The sequence below is a fragment of the Oryctolagus cuniculus genome, chromosome 18 (assembly GCF_051225735.1).
Source record: "Oryctolagus cuniculus isolate XC-2025 breed Fujian yellow rabbit chromosome 18, ASM5122573v1, whole genome shotgun sequence".
In the NCBI taxonomy this organism is placed as follows: domain Eukaryota; kingdom Metazoa; phylum Chordata; class Mammalia; order Lagomorpha; family Leporidae; genus Oryctolagus; species Oryctolagus cuniculus.
In genome coordinates this window covers 67,336,751-67,359,918 of record NC_142884.1, presented here as the reverse complement: position 1 = coordinate 67,359,918, position 23,168 = coordinate 67,336,751, and the positions used below count along the sequence as shown (strand labels likewise).

General features: G+C 52.0%; 1 protein-coding gene and 1 long non-coding RNA gene across 3 annotated transcripts in view; one reads left to right on the top strand and one right to left on the bottom strand.

Annotated features, from left to right (window-relative positions):
* Positions 1–3,099: 3,099 nt before the first annotated feature.
* On the bottom strand, positions 3,100–15,921 carry LOC149121014 (uncharacterized). Of its 2 annotated transcripts, none has more exons than XR_016224972.1 (2): positions 15,822–15,921; positions 3,100–4,296 (listed from the first exon to the last, which is right to left on the bottom strand). It is a non-coding gene; the product is annotated as an uncharacterized LOC149121014 (long non-coding RNA). The 2 variants fall into 2 exon arrangements; XR_016224971.1 differs by lacking the exon at positions 15,822–15,921 and adding an exon at positions 14,805–15,185.
* FA2H (fatty acid 2-hydroxylase) overlaps positions 15,190–23,168 on the top strand; it is a 51,021-nt gene continuing 43,042 nt past the window's right edge. Inside the window, exon 1 of the mRNA XM_002711722.6 lies at positions 15,190–15,548. Within this exon, the coding sequence (XP_002711768.2) occupies positions 15,279–15,548 (270 nt within the window). The 5' untranslated portion in view covers positions 15,190–15,278. The remainder of the gene's footprint in view (positions 15,549–23,168) is intronic.

The following is a 23,168-nucleotide window of genomic DNA, read 5'->3' as shown; positions in this document are numbered from 1 at the left end:
TTTACCTGCTACACTGCAAGGCTGGTCCCTTCAGTCTCTCTTGTGAAAGATTTTTTAGTTATCATACTCTTCTAGAAGTTGTATTTTTAACACTTTTTAATCATTCATTCTTCTTTTTTCTTTATTAATTTTTAAGTTATTATAATTTTAATTATTTGAAACAGAGATCTTCCATCTGCTGGCTCATTCCCTAAATGCTCACAATAGCAGGGATGGGGCCAGGCCAAAGCCAGGCACTGGATGGAAATTCAGTCTGGGCCTCCCACAGAGGTGGCAGGGACCCATACACCTAAGCCATCATCTGCTGTCTCCTGGGGTACACAGAAGCAGGAAGCTGAAATCGGAAGCGGAGCCAGGACCCAGACCCAGGCGCTTTGACATGGGGTGTGGGTACCTTGAACTGTTTCTGAATGACTCGTGCAGCTTGCCCTTCTATTTCAATGTCCTGGAGAAGGTTGAGGGGGATACGGTTCGATGGATTTTAATCCTTGGCAGACATATTGAAGTCACAGAGCAAAACACGGATGGAGGTCTGAACAGCCATCTCTGCCTGAGAAGTAACAGCCAGCACAGCTGATGGTCATTGTCAAGTCGACAGGGAGGTCGGCTACGGCCTTTTCCTCCTGGACCAAAGGTAGTGGAAGGCTGCGGTGGCGCTCACACCCTGTTTCTTAACAGTGTTTAAGCAGTCAGTGATGCGTGCTGGGGAGGATTAAGTCCACCAGAAAGAGCACAAACCCTTCCTAACTCGGCCTGACTCACTTCTCTAGAAGCCATAGTAAGAACCTGCTTTGTAAGGGTGGGCGGGTGTGGGGGTGATCTTTGGGAGACCAGGTGCAAGCTGTTGGCCAGGGCACTTCTGCCTGAGGCTCCCTGGCCTGGCGTCGTGTGGCCCGGTTTCCTCACACCACCCGTCTTTAGCTACCTCGCACAGAAGGCGAACACAGTAGTGGCAGAGGTTTTCTCAGAGTTGCTGGGAGGATGAAATGCAACGAGCCTCGTCGAGGCTTAGCAGGTGGCGCCGTGTGGTCTAACCCAAAAGCACGCAGCCCAAGCTCCCGGCGACTGCATCGCGGTGATGTGGGTGCAAAGTGCCCCGAGGTTTGGCTGCCGTGTCGCAGATGTCCTCGATCTAGGCTGCCCAGTAGCACGGCCACTGGGCACTGGAAATGTGGCTGACAGACATCAGGACGTGCCGCTGCAAGTGTACTGGATTTCTAAGATGTAAAATGGGAGAAAGAGCTATGCGTTCCGTCAGTTGCCTGCTTTTGCCTTCTTCCCCACCCTGTGCCTGTTTAATTCCCTGTGTTAACTTCTCTCCATTAAAATAACTAGTGAGGTTGCTGTCCTCCTGGCTGGAGGACAAAGCTTCTTGGGGCTCAGTGGAGCTGTGGGTGGTTTCTGGAGGATCTCAGATCAAAGGCCAGGCTTGATGGGCTGGGGGACAGAATCCCACGTGGGTAGCAGGGGCAGCTGGAAGAATTTACCATCAATGACCCGGCCCTGCCATGCCTTTCTTTCTTTCTTTCTTTCTTTTTTTTTTTTTTTGACAGGCAGAGTGGACAGAGAGAAAGGTCTTCCTTTTGCCGTTGGTTTACCCTCCAATGGCCACTGCGGCGGGTACGCTGCAGCCAGCGCACCGCGCTGATCCGAAGGCAGGAGCCAGGTGCTTCTCCTGGTCTCCCATGGGGTGCAGGGCCCAAGCACTTGGGCCATCCTCCACTGCACTCCCTGGCCACAGCAGAGAGCTGGCCTGGAAGAGGGGCAACCGGGACAGAATCTGGCGCCCAGATGCCAGTGCTGCAAGGCAGAGGATTAGCCTAGTGAGCTGCAGTACTGGCCCCCTGCCATGCCTTTCTAAACCAAACCCTCAAGCTCACCTTGTCTCCCCTGCCCCTTCCCAGGCAGCACCCTCACCCCCACCCTTGTCCCATCCTGTCCTCATTTCTGCATGCCTGTGTCGCTAGGCATCACCTCCACCCTCAGGCCTCAAGGGATTGTGGTCACCACACCAGCCCAGGTTAGTCCACTGAGAGGGCTCCTGGCACCTTGGTCATTGTTGCAATGACACCATGTGGCCCTTCACCTGGCCACTTCTCGGTTGGTCCCTGGGCTCCCACCAAGAACTATTTGCTTTCCTCAGTTTCTTTCCCCACTCACTGCCCCAGGCTTTCTGTAAGCTTCCTATCAGGGAAGACTGCTTAACACAAATTTCCAGACTCCCAGCAGGGTCTAGCATGCCTAGGATAATCCTCGCTCCCAACATAATCCTCGCTCCCAACAGGATGTCATCAGGCAGAGATACATGTCCCCCTGGGACGACGGGAGTGGAAATTGCCATTGAGGCTTCTGTGAACCTAGGCTTTCTCGCGTGACCTTCACCCCTAGTTGCCAGAGGTGCTCATGAGACAACTTTTAGTTAGAGGCAGGGCCACCGCGGTGGCTGTGTGACCTGTGGAATCGCACTGGGCTCTGGCTCGGTTTAAGGCTCTGCTGTCCCCACTGTGGAATTCTTCATCGTGTCTGCACAAGGAACCGTGCGTTTTCATTTTGCAGAAATGACACCACTGGCTGATCCGAAGCCAGGAGCCATGTGCTTCTCCTGGTCTCCCATGGGGTGCAGGGCCCAAGCACTTGGGCCATCCTCCACTGCACTCCCTGGCCACAGCAGAGAGCTGGCCTGGAAGAGGGGCAACTGGGACAGAATCCGGCGCCCCAACCGGGACTAGAACCCGGTGTGCTGGCGCCGCAGGCAGAGGATTAGCCTATTGAGCCGTGGCGCCGGCCACCACTGGTCTTGGATACAAGTGTGTGAAATCCCAGCCAAAAGTAATGGAGAGGGCTGGCGCTGTGGCATAGCAGATAAAGCCCCAGCCTGCAGTGTCAGCATCCCAATCCAGCTCTCTGCTACGGCCTGGGAAAGCAGTGGAGGATGGCTCAAGTGCTTGGGCCCTGCACCTGTGTGGGAGACCTGGAAGAAGCTCCTGGCTCCCGGCTTTGACCTGGTCCAGCCCCATCATTTTGGCCATCTGGGGAGTGAACCAGTAGACGGAAGATCTCTCTCTGTCTCTGTAACTGCCTTAAATAAATCTAAAGAAGAAATGGAATGGTTCCTGTTTGCCATTGATTCCCTCAGTTAATTTTTTAAAGATTTATTTATTTATTTGAAAGTCAGAGTTACACAGAGAGAAGAGAGGCAGAGAGAGAGAGAGAGAGAGAGGTCTTCCATCCGATGGTTCACTCTCCAGATGGCCTCAACGGCCGGAGCTGTGCCGATCCGAAGCCAGGAGCCAGGAGCTTCTTCCGGGTCTCCCACGTGGGTGCAGGGGCCCAAGCACTTGGGGCATCTTCTACTTCTATCCCGGGCCATAGCAGAGAGCTGGACAGGAAGTGGAGCAGCCGGGTCTCGAACCAGTGCCCATATGGGATGACGGTGCTTCAGGCCAGGGCTTTAACCCACTGTGCCACAGCGCCGGCCCCTCCCTTAGTTAATTTTTAAAAAATAAATAGAGTTACAAGATCTTGGGGTGGGCATTCATATGGCTAGGGCTCCGCTTGAGATGCCTGCGTCCCACATCAGCGGACCTGGGTAATGGCGGGCTCCGGCTTCCAGCTGCCCTGGCCCCTGGGAGGCAGCAGTGATAGCTCCAATCATCCAGCCCCTGCCACCCACCAGGGGGAGCCCTGGACTGAGTTCCTGACTCCGAGCTTCATTGGTCATTGCAGGCATTTGGGGAGTGAGTGAATCTGCTTCTCCTATAAATAACTCTTCAGAAGTTCCTGGGTCTTGTTATTCATCGCTAGAGAGTTTAAGCATTTAAAAACGTCTCTCTGAGAACGGCACAGCCGCCGGTCTGAGCGCCAAACAGACTAAGGCTCCCAGGTAGGGCTGTTCTCTTCCCGGGGGCTCAGGCAGCTCTAAGATTGGGTTCTGAAGGAGCCTGAAGGTGACTCGGTCTTGCCCGGCTGTCTGCGAGCGCGAGCCTGCCCCCTAGTGCTGAAAGGCGGCACTGCGCCCCGGTCCCCGGCCCCCGACCCGCACGGGTGCCCGGCCTGCCTCCGTGTGGCATCCGATGCAGCCGCTGTCCCAGCGACCCCGCGCCGCCCACCCCCAGGACCCGCTTGGTGGCCGTTCCCCGACCTCCCTTCCTCTGAGTGCAGATGCTGTCTTCGCCTCCCTCGCGGCGCCCCTGTGGCCTGGACAGCGTGGAAGGTGCACAGACGCCTTAACAGGGGCCTTGCTTTTGAACTCGAAACTCCATCAGGACAGCCTGAGTGACTTCTTTAAAAGACTCGCTTTGAAAAAAAAAAAAAAAAAAAAAAGAAAAGAAAAAGAAAAGAAAAAAAAAGATGAAATAAATGCATATAAAAAGAAAGCTTGACTTTGCCACAAGGACAACACCACAATGACAATGATCTTGCTGGTCCCAGCTAGGCTTTGGTTGACTGTCCAAGGTGCTAACCTTCAGCAAGCTGGTAAAGACCTACTAGCTCCAAACACAGGCTTTCTCCTGGACAATCAAAAGGCCTGGGGCTGGGGTAGAGGGCGCGACTTTGAAAAGGGAATCACGTTCTTACTAGGGCATTTAAAGTGGGGCGTGCCGTCAATGCCATAGTGACGTGTCTGGGTTTGATGGCCCTTAGGCTCTGGATTCTGGCTTCCTGCCTGTTCAGCCCCTGGAAGGCAGCAGTTGTTGTCACAAGCCCTTGGGTCCCAGACACCCATGTGGTAAAACTGGACTGAGTTCCCACTGCTGGGTTCAGCCTGGCCCAGCCCCAGCCATTGGGGTATTTGGGTAGTGAATCAACAGACAGGAGCTCTCTGGGTGTGTGTGTCTGTCTGTCTGTCTCTGTCTCTGTCTTTCTCTCTCTCTTTGCTTCTAAAGTGAATAATTAAACTTTTTAAAAATTTTTTAAAGGCTTATGTATTTATTTGAAAGGCAGAGGTAGATGGGAGAGAGAGAGAGAGAGAGAGAGAGAGACGTCTTCCATCTGCTGGTTCACTCCCCAAATGGCTACAACTGCTGGAGCTGGGCCAGGCCAAAGCCAGAAGCCGGAAGCTTCTTTTGGGTTTCCCACATGGCTTTAGGGACCACGGATTTGGGCCATCTTCCACTACTTTCCCAAATGCTGGGAGCCTGATGGGAAGTGGAGCAGCTGGGACTTGAACGGACACCCATATGGAATGCCAGCACTGCAGGCAGCAGCTTAAGCCCTGATGCCATAACGCTGTCCCCAACATTTTGTACAATTTAAAAATATTACTGTATAGGATCGCCCCCTGCTCTGGGGGGCACTGCGGGAGGCCAGCTGTGCCTCTGGCAGGTTCATGGTCCCGGGCAGACGCTGGGGGCCTGCACACTGAGGGCGTGTGGGAGGCATTTCTTCCTTTCCCCAAGTCCATCCACAGAGTCCCTCGGACGCTCTGCTGGCCAGCGCCGCGGCTCACTAGGCTAATCCTCTGCCTTCAGCGCCAGCACACTGGGTTCTAGTCCCGGTCAGGGCGTCGGATTCTGTCCCGGTTGCCCCTCTTCCAGGCCAGCTCTCTGCTGTGGCCAGGGAGTGCAGTGGAGGATGGCCCAAGTGCTTGGGCCCTGCACCCCATGGGAGACTAGGAGAAGCACCTGGCTCCTGCCATCGGATCAGCGCGGTGCGCTGCGTGCCAGCTGCGGCGGCCATTGGAGGGTGAACCAACGGCAAAGGAAGACCTTTCTCTCTCTCTCTCTCTCTCACTGTCCACTCTACCTGTCAAAAAAAAAAAAAAAAAAAGAAGAAGAAGAAGAAGAAAGAAAGAAAAGAAAAAGAAAACGTTCTGAAAAAAAAATGAAGTCACAACATCCATAAACTTATAGGATATAGTAAGGTAGTGATTAGAGGGAAGTTACTTATAAATACCTACATATAAAAGTAAGAAAGATTGGGGTCAGCACTGTGGTATGATGGGTAAACCCACCGCCTGCAGTGCCAGCATCCCATATGGGTACCAGTTCAAGTCCTGGATGCTGCACTTCCAATCCAGCTCCCTGCTAATGTGCCTGGGAAAGCACAGGAAGATGGCTCAAGTGCTTAGGCTGCTGTCACCCTTGTGGGAGACCTGGAAGAAGCTCCTGACTCCTGGCTTCATTTTGGCCCAGCTCCAGCCGTTGCAGCCATTTGGAAAGTGAACCAGTAGATGGAAGACCTCTGTCTCTGCTCTTCCTCTCTTTAACTCTTCCTTTCAAGTAAGATAAATAAATCTTTAAAAAAGAAAAAGTAAGAAAGATCTCAAATTAAAAACCTAACCTTAACTTTAAGAAATTACAAAGGGAGCTGGTACTGTGATATAGTAGGTAAAGCTGCTGCCTGTAGTGAGTGCCAGCATCCTATATGGATGCTGGTTCAAGTCCCAGCTACTCCACTTCCAGTCCAACTCTGCTATGGCCTGGGAAAGCAATGGAAGATGGTCCAGTCCTTGGCCCCTGCACCCTCTTGGGAGACCTCCTGGCTTCTGGCTTCGAATCAGCGCAGCTTCAGCCATTGCAGCCATATGGAAAGTGAATCAGCGAATGGAGGACCTCTCTCTCTCCGTGCCTCTGCCTCTCTGTAACTCTTTCAAATAAACAAATAAATCTTAAAAAAGAAAAAAGAAAAGAAAAGATGGCCATCGCCGCAGCTCACCAGGCTAATCTTCCACCTGCGGCACGGCACACCCAGTTCTAGTCCCGGTCGGGGCACCGGATTCTGTCCCGGTTGCTCCTCTTCCAGTCCAGCTCTCTGCTGTGGCCAGGGAGTGCAGTGGAGGATGGCCCAAGTGCTTGGGCCCTGCACCCCATGGGAGACCAGGGGGAGGCACTTGGCTCCTGGCTTCAGATCGGTGCAGCGCGCTAGCCGCAGGGCACCAGTCGTAATGGCCACTTGTGGGGTGAACCAACAGAAAAAAAAAAAGGAGGACCTTTCTCTCTGTCGCTCTCTCTCACTGTCTAACTCTGCCTGTCAAAAAAAAAAAAAAAAAAAAAAAAAAAAAAAAAAAAAGGTAAAGAAAAGAAATTACAAAGGAAGAATAAACGAATCCCAAAGTAAGCAGTAGGAAGAAAATTGAGTGGGAATTAATGAAATGGAGAACAGAGAAACAAAGGGAAAAATCAAAACAACCAAAAGTTATTCTTTGAAAACATCAGTCAGATAGTTAAACAGTTTACCTAGACTGGAGTGGGAGGGAAGGAGAGACAGACAGGGAGAGAGGACTCAATTACACAAATCAGTCATGAAAGAGGGTGCATCACTATGACCTTACAGAAATGAAAAAGATTACTTTTGGCCTTTGGCTAAGATCAAGTGTAGAAATGAAAAGGATTATGCAAGAATACTAGGTACAACTCTTTGCCAACAAATCAGTCATTTGCCTTTCAAATAAAATAATAAATAAAACTATCCACCAAGAAAAGCCTAGACCTGGTTTCATTGGTGAATCCTACTGAACAATTTGGAAGGAATTTTTGCCAAATCTTTGTAACTTGAGGCCAGTATCTGATACCAAAACCAGAGATGTCACCAGAAAACTACAGACCCATATTTCTTACAACTATCTAAACAAAAACCTCATTAATAGTAGCAAATCAAATCTAGAAGTATATAAGGATTATACAAACTGACCAAGTCGGGATAATCCTAGAAATGTAAGGCTCATTTGAAAATCAATAATATATGGGGCTGGCGGTCAGCGCTGCGGCTCACTAGGCTAATCCTCTGCCTGCGGCGCCGGCACACCAGGTTCTAGTCCTGGTCAGGGCGCCGGATTCTGTCCCGGTTGCCCCTCTTCCAGGCCAGCTCTCTGCTGTGGCCAGGGAGGGCAGTGGAGGATGGCCCAAGTGCTTGGGCCCTGCACCCCATGGGAGACCAAGAGAAGTACCTGGCTCCTGCCATTGGATCAGCGCGGTGCGCTGGCCGCAGCGCGCCGGCCGTGGCGGCCCTTGGAGGGTGAACCAACGGCAAAGGAAGACCTTTCTCTCTGTCTCTCTCTCTCACTGTCCACTCTGCCTGTCAAAAAATTATATATATATATATATATGGGGCTGGCACTGTGGCGCAGTGGGTTAAAGCCCCGGCCTGTGGTGGCGACATCCCATATGGGCACAGGTTCTAGTCCCGGCTGCGCCACTTTCAATCCAGCTCTCTGCTATGGCCTGGGAAAGCAGTAGAAGATGGCCCAAGTCCTTGGGCCCCACACCCACATGGGAGACCCGGAAGAAGCTCCTGGCTCCTGGCTTCGGATCGGCTCAGCTCCAGCCGTTGCAGCCATTTGGGGAGTGAACCAGCAGATGCAAGACCTCTCTCTCTCTCTCTGTGTCTCTACCTCTCTCTGTAATTCTTTCAAATAAATAAATCTTAAAAAAAATAAATAATATAACAGGCTGTGTCAACAGAGTAAGAAAAAATAACCACATGAATGTCTTCGTAGATACAGAATGGGCATTTGACAAAATTCAGTGTCCTTCTTGGTAAAAAATACTCCACAAACTAGGGTTAGAAGACGATTTCCTAGGCCTAATGAGAAGTACCTAAAAACCAAAAGCTGGGGCAGTGCTATCGCACAGCGGGTTAAGCCGCCACCTGCAATGCAGCCATCCCAGATGCTCTACTTCTGCTCCAGCTCGCTGCTAATGCGTCTGGGAAAGCGGTGGAACATGGCCCAACCCCTTGGACCCCTGCACTCAGGTGGGAGATCCAGACGGAGTTCCAGGCTACTGACTCCAGCCTGGCCCAGCTATGGCCATTGAGGCTATTTGGGGAGTGAACCAGAAGAAGATGGAAGGTCCATATGTCTATCTCTCCCTTTCATATAAATGCATAAATCTTAAAAAAAAACTAATATCATAATGAGAACACAAGACTGACAACTTTATCCTTGGCATTAGGAAAAGCACAAAGATGTCTTCTGTCATCAAGTACTCAACGATGGAGGCGCCTGTCAGGGCAATTGGGCAAGAAAATGAAGTAAAAGACATCCATATTGGAGAGGGAAAAGTAAAACTATCTCATTTGCAAATGACATCATCTTATATACAGAAAATTAGGCTCCAGTGAAAATACTATTAGAACTCAAAAATAAGTTCCTCAAGGTTGTACAGTGCAAAATCAACTGTGTTTCTATATACTAGTAATAAATGATCTTAAAATAAAACTATGGAAAACACAGTATCAAAAGGAATAAAATACCTAGGAATGAATTTTAACAAAAAGTATAAAATACCAAAGCAAATTCAAACTTCTACTTTAAGAACTATATAATATTTGGGGGGCCGGGGTTGTGGCATAGTGGGTAAAGCCACTGCCTGTGCCACCAGCATCCCAAATGGGCACCTGTTCTTGTCTCAGCTGCTCCGCTTCTGATACTCTTGACCTATATTTTATATCATTCTTGAAAATCAATCCCACGTTGATTGTAACCTAAATGTGAAAGATAAAGCAATAAAGATACTAGATCCTCCCCCACAGTACAGGTAGGAGTATAATCTGGCTCTCCATCTCCTGGGGTTTAACACACACAGATCCACTCCTAGCTATCTACCTGAGAGAAATGCATTTTAAAACACGTGCAAAAATGCTCATAGCAGCTCTTACTGGCCCTAAGCAGCAAACAACCCAAATGTCCATCAGTAACTGAATGGATAAATTAAATGAGGCATATTCCTACCGTACAATACTATACAGAAATAACAATGTACAAACTGTCAGCGTGCCAAATCATACAGCTGGGTGGATCTCACAAACAGTAAGTTGAAAGAACATGGTGGGGGCCGGTGCTGTGGCACTGTGGGTTAAGCCACCACCTGCAATGCCAGCATCCCGTACGGGTACCAGTTTGAGACCTGGCTGCTCCACCTCCGATCCAGCTCCCTGCTTGTGGGAAGCAGCTCGGACTAGACTGTTACTGGAATTAAGACTTATTCTATGCATCTGCTCTCCCACAATATGGCGCTGGGAGAGAAGTAAACAGCTTCCGCACAGCTGCCTCCAGTTCAACCAATTAACTGTAGGACTTGCTCCTGATTGGAGGAGAGCAGCGTACTCGGCGTGTGGGCAGCCGAGTTGGGATTGGCGGAGGAGGACTATAAAGGAGGAGAGAGACGGCATGCACCAGGAACATCTATGGGGAACATCTAAGGGAACCCGTGCAGCCCCCGAGAAAGCCGGCCGGCGGTGTGCCGCTCCCCTGCGGAAGTGGGGAATGTGGCCAGGGGGAACTGCCCTTCCACGGAGGTGGAAGGGATAGTAGCCAACCCGGGAAGAACCAGCAGCAAACCCGGGGAGGGCCGAGCAGACGAAAGAACAGCGCAGGGTCCTGTGTCGTTCCTCCACGAAGAGGGGGAGCGACACCTGCTATGGCCTAGGAATGCAGTGGAGGATGGCCCCAGTGTTTAGGCCCCTGCACCTGCGTGGGAGACCTGGAAGAAGCTCCTGGCTCCTGGCTTTGGATCGGCGCAGTTCCGGCCGTTGCGGCCATCTGGGAAGTGAACCAGCAGATAGAAGACCTCTCTCTCTCCCTTTCTCTCTCTCTCTCTCTCTCTCTACCGCTCTACCTCTCTGTAACTCTACCTTTCAAATAAATAAATAAATCTTTTTAAAAAAAAAAGGTGGTGTAAAAACAGAATAAACAGAATCCACACTACCTGATTTCACATATAAAAGCTCAAAAGCAGACAAAACGAATGTGCAGCATCTGAAACCAATAAAGTGGTTCTCTTTGGGGAAGAAATGAGGTAGGCACTGTGGAAACACTGGAGGGGACCTAGGTCGGGCTGCTCGGGTCCTGTTACTGAGAAGTGTGTGTTATGTGCACCTCATGAAAGCTGATTGAGCTGAACGTTTCCCTTGGCTGTTATACTTTAGTAAAATCTTACTCTAAAAAGAAACCATTTGTCAGAATGCATTTAGTACACTCCAGAATACTTTTAGGAGTTAATGGAAAATGGAATTAAAACATGCATTTTCTGTAAATTTCTGAAGACCCCTCCTATGTGCAAGTCCTATAGGGAGCAACTTTTTTTTAAAAAAAATACGTATTTATTTGGAAGGGAAAGGGTGAAAGAGAGACTGCTCCCGTCTGCTGGTTCACTCCTGTATGCCAACAATGGCCCCCGGCTGGCACTGAAGACAGGTGCTAGGGATACAATCCAGGTGTCCCACGAGGGCAGTAGTAACGCAGCACTTGAGCCACACCTGCGGCCTCTCAGGGTGCACATTAGCAGGAGACCGGAGCAGACCGTACTCAAACCCTGACACTTGGGTGTGGGACCTGGGCCTCTTAACTGCCAGGCTGATTCTCTGCAGATTTTTTTTTTAACTTTTATTTAATGAATATAGATTTCCAAAGTACAGCTTATGGACTACATTGGCTTCCCCCTCCCCCCAATGCAGATTACTCTATATGTTCGATACAGTTGCTTTTACAGTCCCAAAAGGCTTCTTTGTGGGCACTGAGAAAATTATTCTGAAGTTTATATGATAAAAAGGAAAACACAAACCAAGACACTCAAAGAACAGCATGGGTATGTAGTATTGTCAGGTGTCAAAACTTATTAAAAGGTATAACAAGAAAGACAAGGAGATACTGGCAAAGGAAGAGACAAACCTAACTTTTAGAAGATGCTCCAAACTTATGTAGCCATACACTAACAAGGTCAAATTTTACTGTTTGTAAATTATACCTCAATAAAAGAACAAAATGACCATGTATGCAAGGCCACATGGGGCTAAACACAATTCATATGCTTTTAAAAACAAAAACAAGATCATCTAAAAAAATTCTGTGGGCACACAGGTAGAAGTGATAAAAATATTAAAAGTTAGAGGAAAGATGAGCAGAGAAGGCCGTGCTTGCCTCTTGGTAAGCAGGAGGCAGAGAGGTGGAAGGTGGGCAGCACAGGAATAGGTACAGGCGTTTGGTGATGTCCCAGCTCGGGCTGAGAGGCAGAGACAAGGAATTCATCATGTTTTGCTGTAAAAGTTACGTGTCCGAGTGGGCATTTAGTGGTTGAGATACCTGTTCCCACATCAGAGTACCCAGGCTCAATTTCTGAATCTGGCTCCTGATTCCAGCTTCCCACCAGTGTAGTCCCTGGGACACAGCAGGGATGGCTCAAGTAATTGGGTTCCTAACATTCATGTGAGAGACTTGCATTGAGTTCCTGACTGCCCAGATTCTGCCTGGCCCAGCGCCAGCCACTGTGAGCATTTGAGGAGTGAATCAGTAAATGGGGACTCTAATTCTATCTGTCTGCATCTCAAGTTTAAAACAAGCAAACGGGGACTGGCATTGTGGTGTGGAGTAGCAGGTAAAGCCACCACCTGCAATGCCAGCATCCCATGTGGGCCTGGTTGGAGTCCCAGCTGACCCATTTCTGATCCAGCTCCTTGCTAAAGTGCCTGGGAAGGCAGTGGAAGGTGGCCCTCACACCTATGTGGGAGACCCAGAAGTCATTCCTGGCTCCTGGCTTCAGTCTGGCACAACTCTAGCTGTTGCAGCCATTTGGGGAGTGAACCAGTGGATAGAAAATTACTATATATGTCTCTCTCTCTCTCTCTAACTCTGCCTTTCAAATAAATCAATAAATCTTTATACAAATAAGAAGCAAAAAAAAAAAAAACCCTTTACATATACTTATTTGTTTACCTATGAAATATTTTGAAAGATTAAGTAATTACAAATTACAAACTCACAGCATACCATATGCTGTTTTTTCTTTTCCACTATACTTAGAGAGAGAAAGAGAGATCTTCCATCCGCTGGTTCACTTCCCAATTGACCGCAACAGCCAGAGCTGTGCCAATCTGAACTCAGGAGTGAGGAGCTTTTTCCGGGTCTCCCACGTGGGTGCAGGGGCCCAAGGTCTTAGACCATCTTCCACTGCATTCCCAGGCCATAGCAGAGAGCTGGATCAGAAGTGGAGCAGCCAGGACTCGAACCAGCACCCATATGGGATGCAGCACTGCAAATGGTGGCTTTATCCACTACACCACAGCGCCGGCCCCTCATAGATCTATCTCATTAATTCTAATGTCTACATAAAATTTCATTGTCTATATATACCATAATTTATTAAGTCCTCTCTAATAGTGAGTTTTTGTGGGTTTTATAGTCTATTAACAATGTTGCAATCAATGTTATTCCCATATCTTGATACATTATATTCCCAAGACCAAATTTCTAGATGTGGAATTACTAGGGCAGGAAAGCAGCAGGTTAAGCCACTGCCTGCAATGCTGGCATCCTATATGGGAACATGTTCCAGTCCCAGCTGCTCCACTTCTGATCCAGCTCCCTAGTAATGCACCTGGGAAGTCAGCAGAGGACAACCCAAGTTCTTGGGCCCCCGCCACCAGTGTGGGAGACCTGGATGGAGCTCCTGGCTCTTGGCTTCAGCCTGGTCCAGCCCCAGTCATTGCTACCATTTAGGGAGTGAACCAGTAGGTAGACGATCTCAATCTCGCTCTCTGTAACTCTGCCTTTCAAATAAGTAAAATAAAATATTTTAAAAAGGAAGAAGAAAAGAAAGAGAGAAAGGGAAAAACAGAGAGAGAGGGAGGGAGAGAGAGGGAGGGAGAGAGAGGAGGGGATGGGGAGGGAGAGGGAGAGAGAGGAGAGAGGCTGCTACAGTTCTGAATGAACGGCTAAGTTGTTTGTTTTCAGGCAATGATAGTTTCAGGCAATAGTGAGAAATCCAGCCAGGGCTCTCCCACAGACCCAGGCAGCAGGAAGTGCCCGTGTGTGTGCTGGGCTGCTTCTGCCTGGGAGGTGGAGGAAGGCTCACTAGGTGTGTGTTCACTGCTTGGGAGAAGCAGGGTTCAGAGGTAGGGCCCACCTGGCTGAGGGACAGCTGCTCCACAGCAGAGCCGGAGCCGGGCAGAACTCCTGCCCACTCCCCGAGGGTGAGAACAGAGAGGGCTGGGCGGGAAAGGGCAGCTAGTCTGTTGCTGGGGTGGTCCCGGGGGCCTCTAGGCTAGGCTTCCCACACAGCCCTGGCCTGGCACACAGGCCTTCCCCAGCGGGGCAGAGACCAGAGCGAGCCAGCAGTACCTTTCCCTGGGAGGAACAACGGCCACCTGGATGGGGTAGCCTCCACAACAGAAGCCTTTGATTACAAACTGCGGGTGTCAGGGGATCTCCCGTGGCCGGGCAAGCAAAGCTGTGTGCAGCTCCTCGCTGTTCTAAACAGAGCTGTGGTGAGCGCATGCCAGCCTGCAGCCCTATCTATTTCCCCCTCTAAAAATGCAGACGATGTGCTCTGTTCGCCACCTCAGGGTCCTCCCACAGGGCCCAGGACTGAGGGAGAGAGTAAGACACTGGCCCTGGGTGCAAAATGTAAGGGTATTAAAAAAATTTTTAATAAAATTTAAAAATTTGATAATAAAGAAATATTTTAATGCAATCTTTTAAGAATTCAAAATTAATGCAAAAGCTCCACAGTAAGTGAAATATCCAGGACCCAACCCTGCACCTGCATCACTCTGCTTCACCAATCCCAGACATGGTCCAAAACAGCTTTATTGACAAAAGCAAGCGATGTGCATCCCACCCCATAGTTGCCAACATGGCTTTTAAAAGTCCTCTATTATATATAATATATATATGAAGTATATATACACACAGTAAAATATGCATAATATAAATCTGCCACCTCATCCATTTTTTACGGTTCAGTGGCTTTAAGTACATCCACGTTGGGTAACGGTAGACTCTCTGAATATATAACTTTGAGGTTATTGTGATGTGCTGAGTTTGTGGCGCCTTAAAGCTTGCACCCGAGGGAAGTTGCCTCTCTCACCTGATCGCAGGCCCTCGCTCCCCCTCTTGGACCCCTCCTGCAGGCAGAGAATTCAATGCTTTTCTTAGTTGAAACTACAGCAAGCAGGCAGTCGCCAAGGACGTCCGTCCAGACAGCCGCCTGCCACCGGAGACTTGCTCCGCCCGCATCCGCTCGCCCTCCTCCTGCTACGGGACACACCTGGCCGGCACGCCCTCTACCTGGCCAGGGCCACCTGCCGGGCAGCATCCGCGCCCGGCCCTCCCCGCTCGGGTCTGCCGGGCCTTCCTGCCGGCCAATGGGCAGCGGGGGCCCTCTGGGCTTCGGCCGCGTCCCGCGGAACGGCCAATGGGAAAGCGGCATGCAAATGAGCAGGTGCGGTGGCGGCCGGCCCGCGGCGACCGCCCGGGCCCCGGCCCCGGCAATGTTAGAGGCGCGCTGGGCGGCCGCCGAGCAGACGCCCGGGCTTCGAGCTGCTAGCTCCGGTCTCCCGCCATGGCCCCCGCTCCGCCCCCCGCCGCCTCCTTCTCGCCCGCCGAGGTCCAGCGGCGCCTGGCGGCCGGCGCCTGCTGGGTCCGCCGCGGGGCCCGCCTCTACGATCTCACAGGCTTCGCGCGGCACCACCCGGGGGGCGAGCAGCTGCTGCGGGCGCGGGCCGGCCAGGACATCAGCGCAGACCTGGACGGGCCCCCGCACAGGCACTCGGCCAACGCGCGCCGCTGGCTGGAGCAGTACTACGTGGGCGAGCTGCGCGGGGAGCCGCAGGTACAGCCGGCCGGGGGTCACACCCACCCGCGCCCCGCTCCCGCCCACCCCTCCCCCAAGGCGCTCCCGGGCGAGCCCCGTTCGCCTGCCCCCCCCCCCCCAGGACCCAAGGTGACAGCGTCGGCCGGCCCTTCCCTCGCTCCACTCCCCCTGTCCTCTCTCCAGGTAACAGGTCACGGTCCCCTTCCTCTCCACCAGCCTGCTCTGCCAGCCTATTCCCTGACCCACGAACTCCCCCACCTCCTCCCAAGTCGCTCCTGCTGCAGCCCCTACCTTCTTATGGCCTGGGTCCCCAAGTCCTGGCCCCAGCTCCCTTGCGCTCCCAGCCTTTCCTTCCTCTTTTTTCAGCCTCTCCCTCTTTACAAGTGTTCTCCATTCCTGTCGGAGTAATAGGTTCCAAGCTCACCTGTCCTACCGCCCCCTCCCCATCCCATCCGGCTCCTGCTTCCAACAGCCCCTGGCTCAGAAGGTCTTTTCCGAGAGCTTGGATTTCCTGGTGCCGGCCGGGCTGTTCCAGGGCTACCCTGTGTGGGTGGAGAGGTCTGGGCAGTGACTCGGGGGCACTGTGTCCTCCAACCAAGAGCTCCTCTCCTTTCTTGTCCTGCACTGGCTGGGGGACAGAAAAAGAGAGAAAGGAAAGGGGGTGGCCAGTTTTGCTGAAGCAAAAGGGCGAGCACCTTGAACCCGGACTATTTGGTAAACCTTGCCGGGCTACGTGGTCCATGCTCATCATGGTCCTCCAGCCTTGGACTGGTCTTGCCGTGGGTTTCGTTATCCTGCTTTTAGGTTGTGGAAGCTAAAGCTCAGAATGCGTCTAATGCCAAACAGCTGACAGCTACTCAGTGGAAATGCCAAAATCAAGGCTCTCTTCCAACCCAAGGATCCTCGGGCAGGGAGAGGAGCTCTGGCCACAGGGCTGCAGGTAGACTCAGGCCAGAGGCCAACTAACTCTGGGAGTTCCCCGGTCTTGGCTGCAGGACTGGTGGCAGCGGGGCCACCATGCTTGGATACAAACCAAGAGTTGTTCCCTGCTTCTAGCTCCTGCTTGCCCTGTGGACTCAGCAGGTGCTTTAGAACTTGAGTTGGAAGGACCGCCCACTCACGGCTCCAGGTGGCTCCTCTGCAGCCCATTTTGGCTAATACTTCTTCATGCGTCCAGTCACTTGTTCTTCCGTGGGTCGACAGCACTGTGCTAGGCACAGGCAGGTACCATGAACAAAATGAAATGGCTCCTGTTCTCATGGTGTTCCCAGGCTAGTCTCATGACCGTTACGTGTTACACGGTGCTGTCAGCCTGCGGATCTGGAGGGGAGAGCTTTCTCCAGACAGTGACATTAACATGACAGCTAACTGGAGGACAGGGCTTAACAGACAAAGCGTGGTGGGAAGGACATTTCACATAGAGGGAACAGCATGTGCGAGGGCTCTGCAGGGGAAGGACTTGGCACCGTCAAAGAATGGAAGTAAAACCGATGTGATCAGCAGTGGGTGGGCCAGGCAAGGGAGGTGGGAGGAGGTCAGAGGGGCCAGTTCATGCAGGCACTGGATTCTAAGACTGCCCAGAAGCCGGTGAAGGGATTCAAGCAGGGGCGTGGTGTGGTCAGATTTGCATCTGTGGCAGGGTGGCCTGGCTGTGGTGCTGGGAAGAAATAGAGGAGGCCAGCCAGGAGGCTCCCACTTGGGTCGCACTTTGGTGGCGAGGTTGAAGGGGCTGAATCTGGGAGATTGTGTGGTCGGAATGTCCCACCGTGGGAACCCAATGTAATCTGGGAAGTTGCCACTCGATGCCAGGCCATGGATGTAAGTAAAATAGAGTGGGAGAAATGAGACCAGAGTACGAGAGACTCCAAGGCTTGGTGATGGCTCCTGGGGCTGGCCAGGCATCATAAGTCAGGAGCCTCGGGGTGTGGCCTGTCCTCCCAGCGCCATCCTGAATATCACTCCTGGCCAGCTGCCCTCCACGGCCCCACCCCCTAGCTCCGCCAACCACCCAGCACCGGCGTTTGCTTTGGCTTTGCTTTACTCTGCCTTACCTCGTCCTCACGACAGATCCAGAGGGCACGCCAAGTCCACGTTTGCTTCCTACACCTGCAGAGAGTCCTTGTCACCCCGAGAGTTCCAGTGTGGCATTATTGCAAGTATCCCCATTTCTCAGCCTCAACCTAAGGATGTGAGAAAACCCTGCACATCTACAAACCCAGGGGCCAGACTTGACCACTGGCCACACTAGCCAGACACTGCAGTTGCCTGTTGGTTTTTGTCTTCAGGTTTCTTATCCAGGAACTGGTACAGGGTTGCCTCAAATCTAGGGTTGGACGTCCTTTCAAAGAGAAGTCTGGGTAAAGATGGGACCTTCCAGCAACCCCATGCTCCCTTCCCCACTCCTTTCCTCTCCTCCTGTGGATCAGGGCTGCTCACGGTTCCTGAGGTCAGAGCCGCCTCCAGTGTCAGGAGCAGGAGAGAAGTGCCAGGAGCCAGCTCCGCTGCCATTCTGAATGGTGGCCCTCCGAGGGGGCCTCCCCTAGCCTTGTCCCTTGAGGGGAGCACCTGCTGTCTTCTCCCAGGGAGAAGGCCCGGTCCCATTTGTTTTTCCCATTCCTCACTGGGTCACACCCCCCACCATATACACACACATTCACACTCTTGCAGACACACAAAACAAGTCCAACTTGTCTGAACCAACATACTGTGTAAGAGATGAGGCACAATCTGCTGTGGCCATGGCCTTGACTTTGGGGACGTTGAGCTGCCCACATGGAACAGGTGGAAGGGCTGCGGCTGAGCTGGGCCTCCTCCTTGGGTAAGAGCGATCTTTTTCCAGCTGTAGCACTGGCAGCTGGTGCCCATGAAGCTCATGTGAGCTGCAGCCAGCATTCCCCGTAACAGAGACCAGGGAAGGACTTCGGGCCTCAGCTCCCTCGCCACACTGTGGGTGCTGCGTTTTCCAGGCTTTGGTCATCGATGAATCACTGTTGCGTCCTTTCTGAATTGGCATACCACTTGAACTCTTACACTTAATATTTATCTTGAAATTGACTCACTTTTTATTCTATCATTTACTCATCCTAGGCGATAATGCCAATGACATCATACGTGGGTTTTGAAATTCTTTTGAGAGACACAGCTCCTGGCTCCTGGTTCACTCCCCATGAGCCTTGCAATGCTAGGACTGGGCAGGCTGAACCCAGGGGCCTCAAACTCAATCCAGGTCTCCCACATGGGTGATACAGACCCAATTACTGGAGTCTGGAACCGGAACCAGGTACTGAACTCAGGCGCCCGGGTGTGGGATGCAGACATCTTAGCTACTAGGCTGAACACCTGCTCCCAGAAATCACTAGGTTTACGTGCACTTTAAAATAAACCCAGAAGCACTGAAAAAAGAAATACGCATCCTGGGAACCCCCTCGCTCCCCAGTGCCATGCAGACCACACTTTAAGGAACACACAAAGCAGCGCCCCTAAGTCCCCCGCCCAGTGGATCATTTTCTAGCATTGACGAGAGAGATGAACTTGTATGTGAAAAACATGGGAATGTGCATTTTTTTTCATGAGAATGCCACAGTGTTCATCGCAGCCCAACCAGGGCCAACCCCAACCCTGCCACTGAGGGGCTGGAACTGTCAGAGAGGCTCACCCTCCCCCACTTCGTGCACCAGACCCAGAGTGGTCCCTCCAGGGCCAAACATCTGACCGTGCTGGCTGGAGATACGTCCGGGAAGAGGTCAAGGCGATGCCTGTGCAGCTTCCATCCCAGCCCCCTTCCCCCACTGTCTTCTCTCAGGGTGCACACGCATCAGCAGTCCTTAGGTGGACCTCATTTATTTAGACACACAGGTGACAAGCATCTACCCTGTTCTCTCTGAAACCCACCACACCACTGGAACAGCCCTTGCCAGGGTCACGGGCACCTTCATCTCCCTGCACCTGGCGTCGGTTCTCACCTTGCCTTACCCGGCTGGGGGGCAGCTCTTGGCCCACTTAGCATCGCCGCCTCCTTGATGCCCGCTCTTCTCATGCCTGCTGGACGCCTTGCCTTGTCAGCTTCCCACCTGCACTCATTTTCTGTTACTCCTGTGATAACTCAGCATGAACTGAATGACTTAAGCCGTACAGGTGTACTCCCTCACAGTCCTGGGTTTCAGAAGTAAAAAATAAACCCGCAGGACCGCTTCCTTGTGGAGGCTCTGGGGGCAGGGTCGGTGTCCTGCCTCCTGGAGGAGTCTCCTGCCTGCCTGCCTGCCTGCCTTGGCTGGTGGCCCCCAGCTGTCTCCTCACCCGCGCCACTGCTTCTGTTGCTGCGTTCTCTCCTTGCCTGCCTCTTCCACGTGTATGGATGCTGGTGATGACCTTGGGCCCACTTGGATGATCTCCCCAGCTCAAGATCTTTCACCACATGAGCAAAGTCCCCTGTGACAAGGAGGGTGACGGAGTCCCAGGTTGCAGGTGTTGGGACCTGGGCATTGGGGGTGGGATAGAGGTAGACCCCTCTGCTGCTGTCACCCAGGCCAGGATGCAGAACTCTTCCAGTGCCTGTGGTGGGCACCTGCCTGCTCCCAGAGCTGGCCACTGTCCTACACCGCTACCCTCAGGGGAGGGTTTGCCTGTCTTCTCTCAACTTCTGTTGAACAGAATCTTGCACTCTGCTGGACAATTTTCACCCCATATTCTCTGGGAGATTACCAGTGTTTTTCCCCACTCTTAACAGCAACTGTCTGCGTTGCTTGCTCCGCCCCAGAGAATCCATAGGTGTTTGAAGGGGGGAAATGAGGAGTGGGTAGTAAAGGAAGAGCCGGAGACGCCTTAGTGTTCCTTCCAGAATGGCCCCCCGGCCACAGCCCTACTTTGGCCAGAGCCCTGCCGTGCTCACTCCTGCGGCACACTCCTGGGCAGGTCTCCCCCTGCACCTCATTGCCTCGGAATCTTTCCACAGAGAACTTGGTTGGTGGTGGCAGTGCTCCTAGGCCTTCAGCAGCTCCCTCTCGCCTGATCCTAAGTCCAGCTCAGTTGCTTTTCTTTTCTCCAACAGACTGCATACATCGTCGTCTAAGACTGTCTTTCCTTCTCTTAGACTCTCACGGCACTTCACCTGTCCCAATTTTGCAGCATTTACAACATTCTTCCTTATTTAATGTATAATCATTCCATGTCTTATCTTGTCTAGTAAACTGTATACTTCAAGAGACTAGAACTGTGTGATTCATCTGGGTGTCTCTAGGACACAGTGCTGGCACAGGTGCATGTCAACAAGAACAGATAAGCATTTGGATAATTGAATGAATGAACTGCCTGGGGAACTGAGTTAACCCATTCTGTTATCCTACACAGAGGACTCCCATAAAGACTTACATTGAGCAATAAATAGGCCTCTATTGAAATAAATTTACGTCTTTGAAATATTTGCAAATATTTGTGAAAACTTGAGACTTAATGAGTTAAGCCCCTTCTTGAAAGGGAAAGTGGAAATATTAACACATCCCAGATTCGTCAAGGATTAAAACGCAAAGCAGAAGTCTCTCCCGTTTCCTCTTTGGTAGCTAAAAGGGTTGGAAGTTGAGGGGAAAGAATGGAAGCTACCGATTGTATCTCTCATTTCTGCCTTGGCCCTCAGTTCTTTGCAGCCAGAGAGAGTTCAGCAACATGTCTTCCATACTACGCTCCTGCAGGTCGCCTCTCCGCTGAGTCCTAGCAAGGTTTTGAAGTGAAGTTAACCACAGAAAACACCAGTTAAGAGCCATGTTGCTGAGAGAGATGTGGCCAGTCCCACTGTGGCTGCAAGCACCTGCGTGCCACTCACAGGCATGCCTCAGTTTACCTGGGTTTCTGGCCCTGTCTACTCTTTCCAGTATCTTTTCCTGCACATTTCCCTAATGCACAGAGTTTGAGAACAGTGGTTCTCCGTCTTCTCGGGTTGCTGCTCAGCTAAGGCAGGCAGAAGGCACCGAACACCCTCTCACCAGCTGCCATTTCCCACCAATGAGAAACAAGTCCCATGATCAGAATAAAGTTGGACACCAACCAACTGGATACAGGCAACCCTCACGAAACTTGGAGTTCTGAGCCTCATGCTTGGGATTCTCTTTGGCATCCTGTTATGTCTTTGGTGATCCAGAGTTGGAGACACGACCCTGTCAGTGCCCACTGGGGGCTGGGAGTCTTTATTAATACAGATAATTTAATGGATGTTTTCTTGTTCTCATGCAAATTAACCTCCAAGACAAGTCCCCCGGGAGCCCTTTCCCTAGACAGGTGCCCTTCCTTCCCTGGCACCCCAGGGGCCGAGCCAACTCCTCTCCCCTAGAGACGCCAGTTCCTCCTCTTTTCTTTCTTCCTCCTACCCCCATCTCCCCTGCCCTCCCTCTCTATTGTGCTGTGCTAGGGTGATGATCCCGGGGTGCTCACGTTTGCTAGTGCTGTAGACTATCGGATGGGCTTTGCATTTTTGGTAGCACTTTGGGTAAACAGAACCCGGTAAGCGCTCATCCATCATTGCCTGTGTGTCACCTACTGCAGTACGCACTCTCGGAGCCGTCAGTTGATGCCGGTGTAGGCTGCTAACCACCGCACTGCCTTGTCTCCCGGCACCGTCGCGCCCGGTCCCCATGGTTTACCGCCAACAAAGGTCGTGACAGCGGAAGAGATGGGAAGTGATAGGAAAGGAGACCGAAAGGGCCCTGGCAGCAGGCTCGGTGTTAGGTGTGGGTCCCGGGGGCAGTCAGAAGCCGTGGAAAGGTTTGGGGCCACCGGGCCAGATTCCAGTACCACAGCAGTGTGGAAACGGCACGTGTGTGCTGTGCGCTTGCTTTGCAATGAGAGCGATGACGTCCTTGAGCGCTTCCCACCTTCTCAGCAGGTAGCTGGTGTGGTGTCGGTGTCGTTTCAAGGGAGCCTGGGGCATAGCTTGAGGTCCCAGCCAGGAGTTGACCTGGGGCCTGCGGGGTCTCTGAAAAGGTTGGGACACCGAGTGGTTGCCAGCCTCTGAGTCGTGGGGATGCGGGTGTGAGCCTGGCAGCCAGCGCCCTGGGGGTGAAGCCCGGACTGCCGCCTTGAGTATTGAGTGGATGCATATCCGGGGTATTCTAGGACCTGTTCCCAAGCCTGCCAGAAGGAGCCTGTGTCCATGCGTCAGGCCACGGTGCTGGCCCCTGGAATCCAAGTGTTTAGGAATCTCTAGAGATGGCTGGATTTAGATTATAAATCCCAAATGCCAAAAATCCAAAACAGCCCACTTAAGTGCTCCTAAGTAGCCCCTACTGCCTTTTTTTTTTTTTTTTTTTAATTTATCTGTAAACAGAAATGTCTCTCTCCCAATTCTGGAGGCTGGAAAGTCTGAGATGAGATCTGCTGTCTGGTGCGGGCTGCTCTCTGCTTGCATGATGTCACCTGGCCACATGTCCTCGCACGGCGCACTCCCACCAGCCCTTTCGTAGGGACACTAATTCCTTCCCAAGGGCAGAGCCCTCCGACCCGATCGCCTCCTCAGGGCCCCGTGTCTTATACAGTCGTTTCTCAGTATTCTGAGGGTCTTCCTTCCAAAACCCCCTCAATACCGAAACCTGCGGCTGCTCAAGGCCCTTACGTGGCCGGCGCCGTGGCTCACTAGGCTAATCCTCCGCCTGC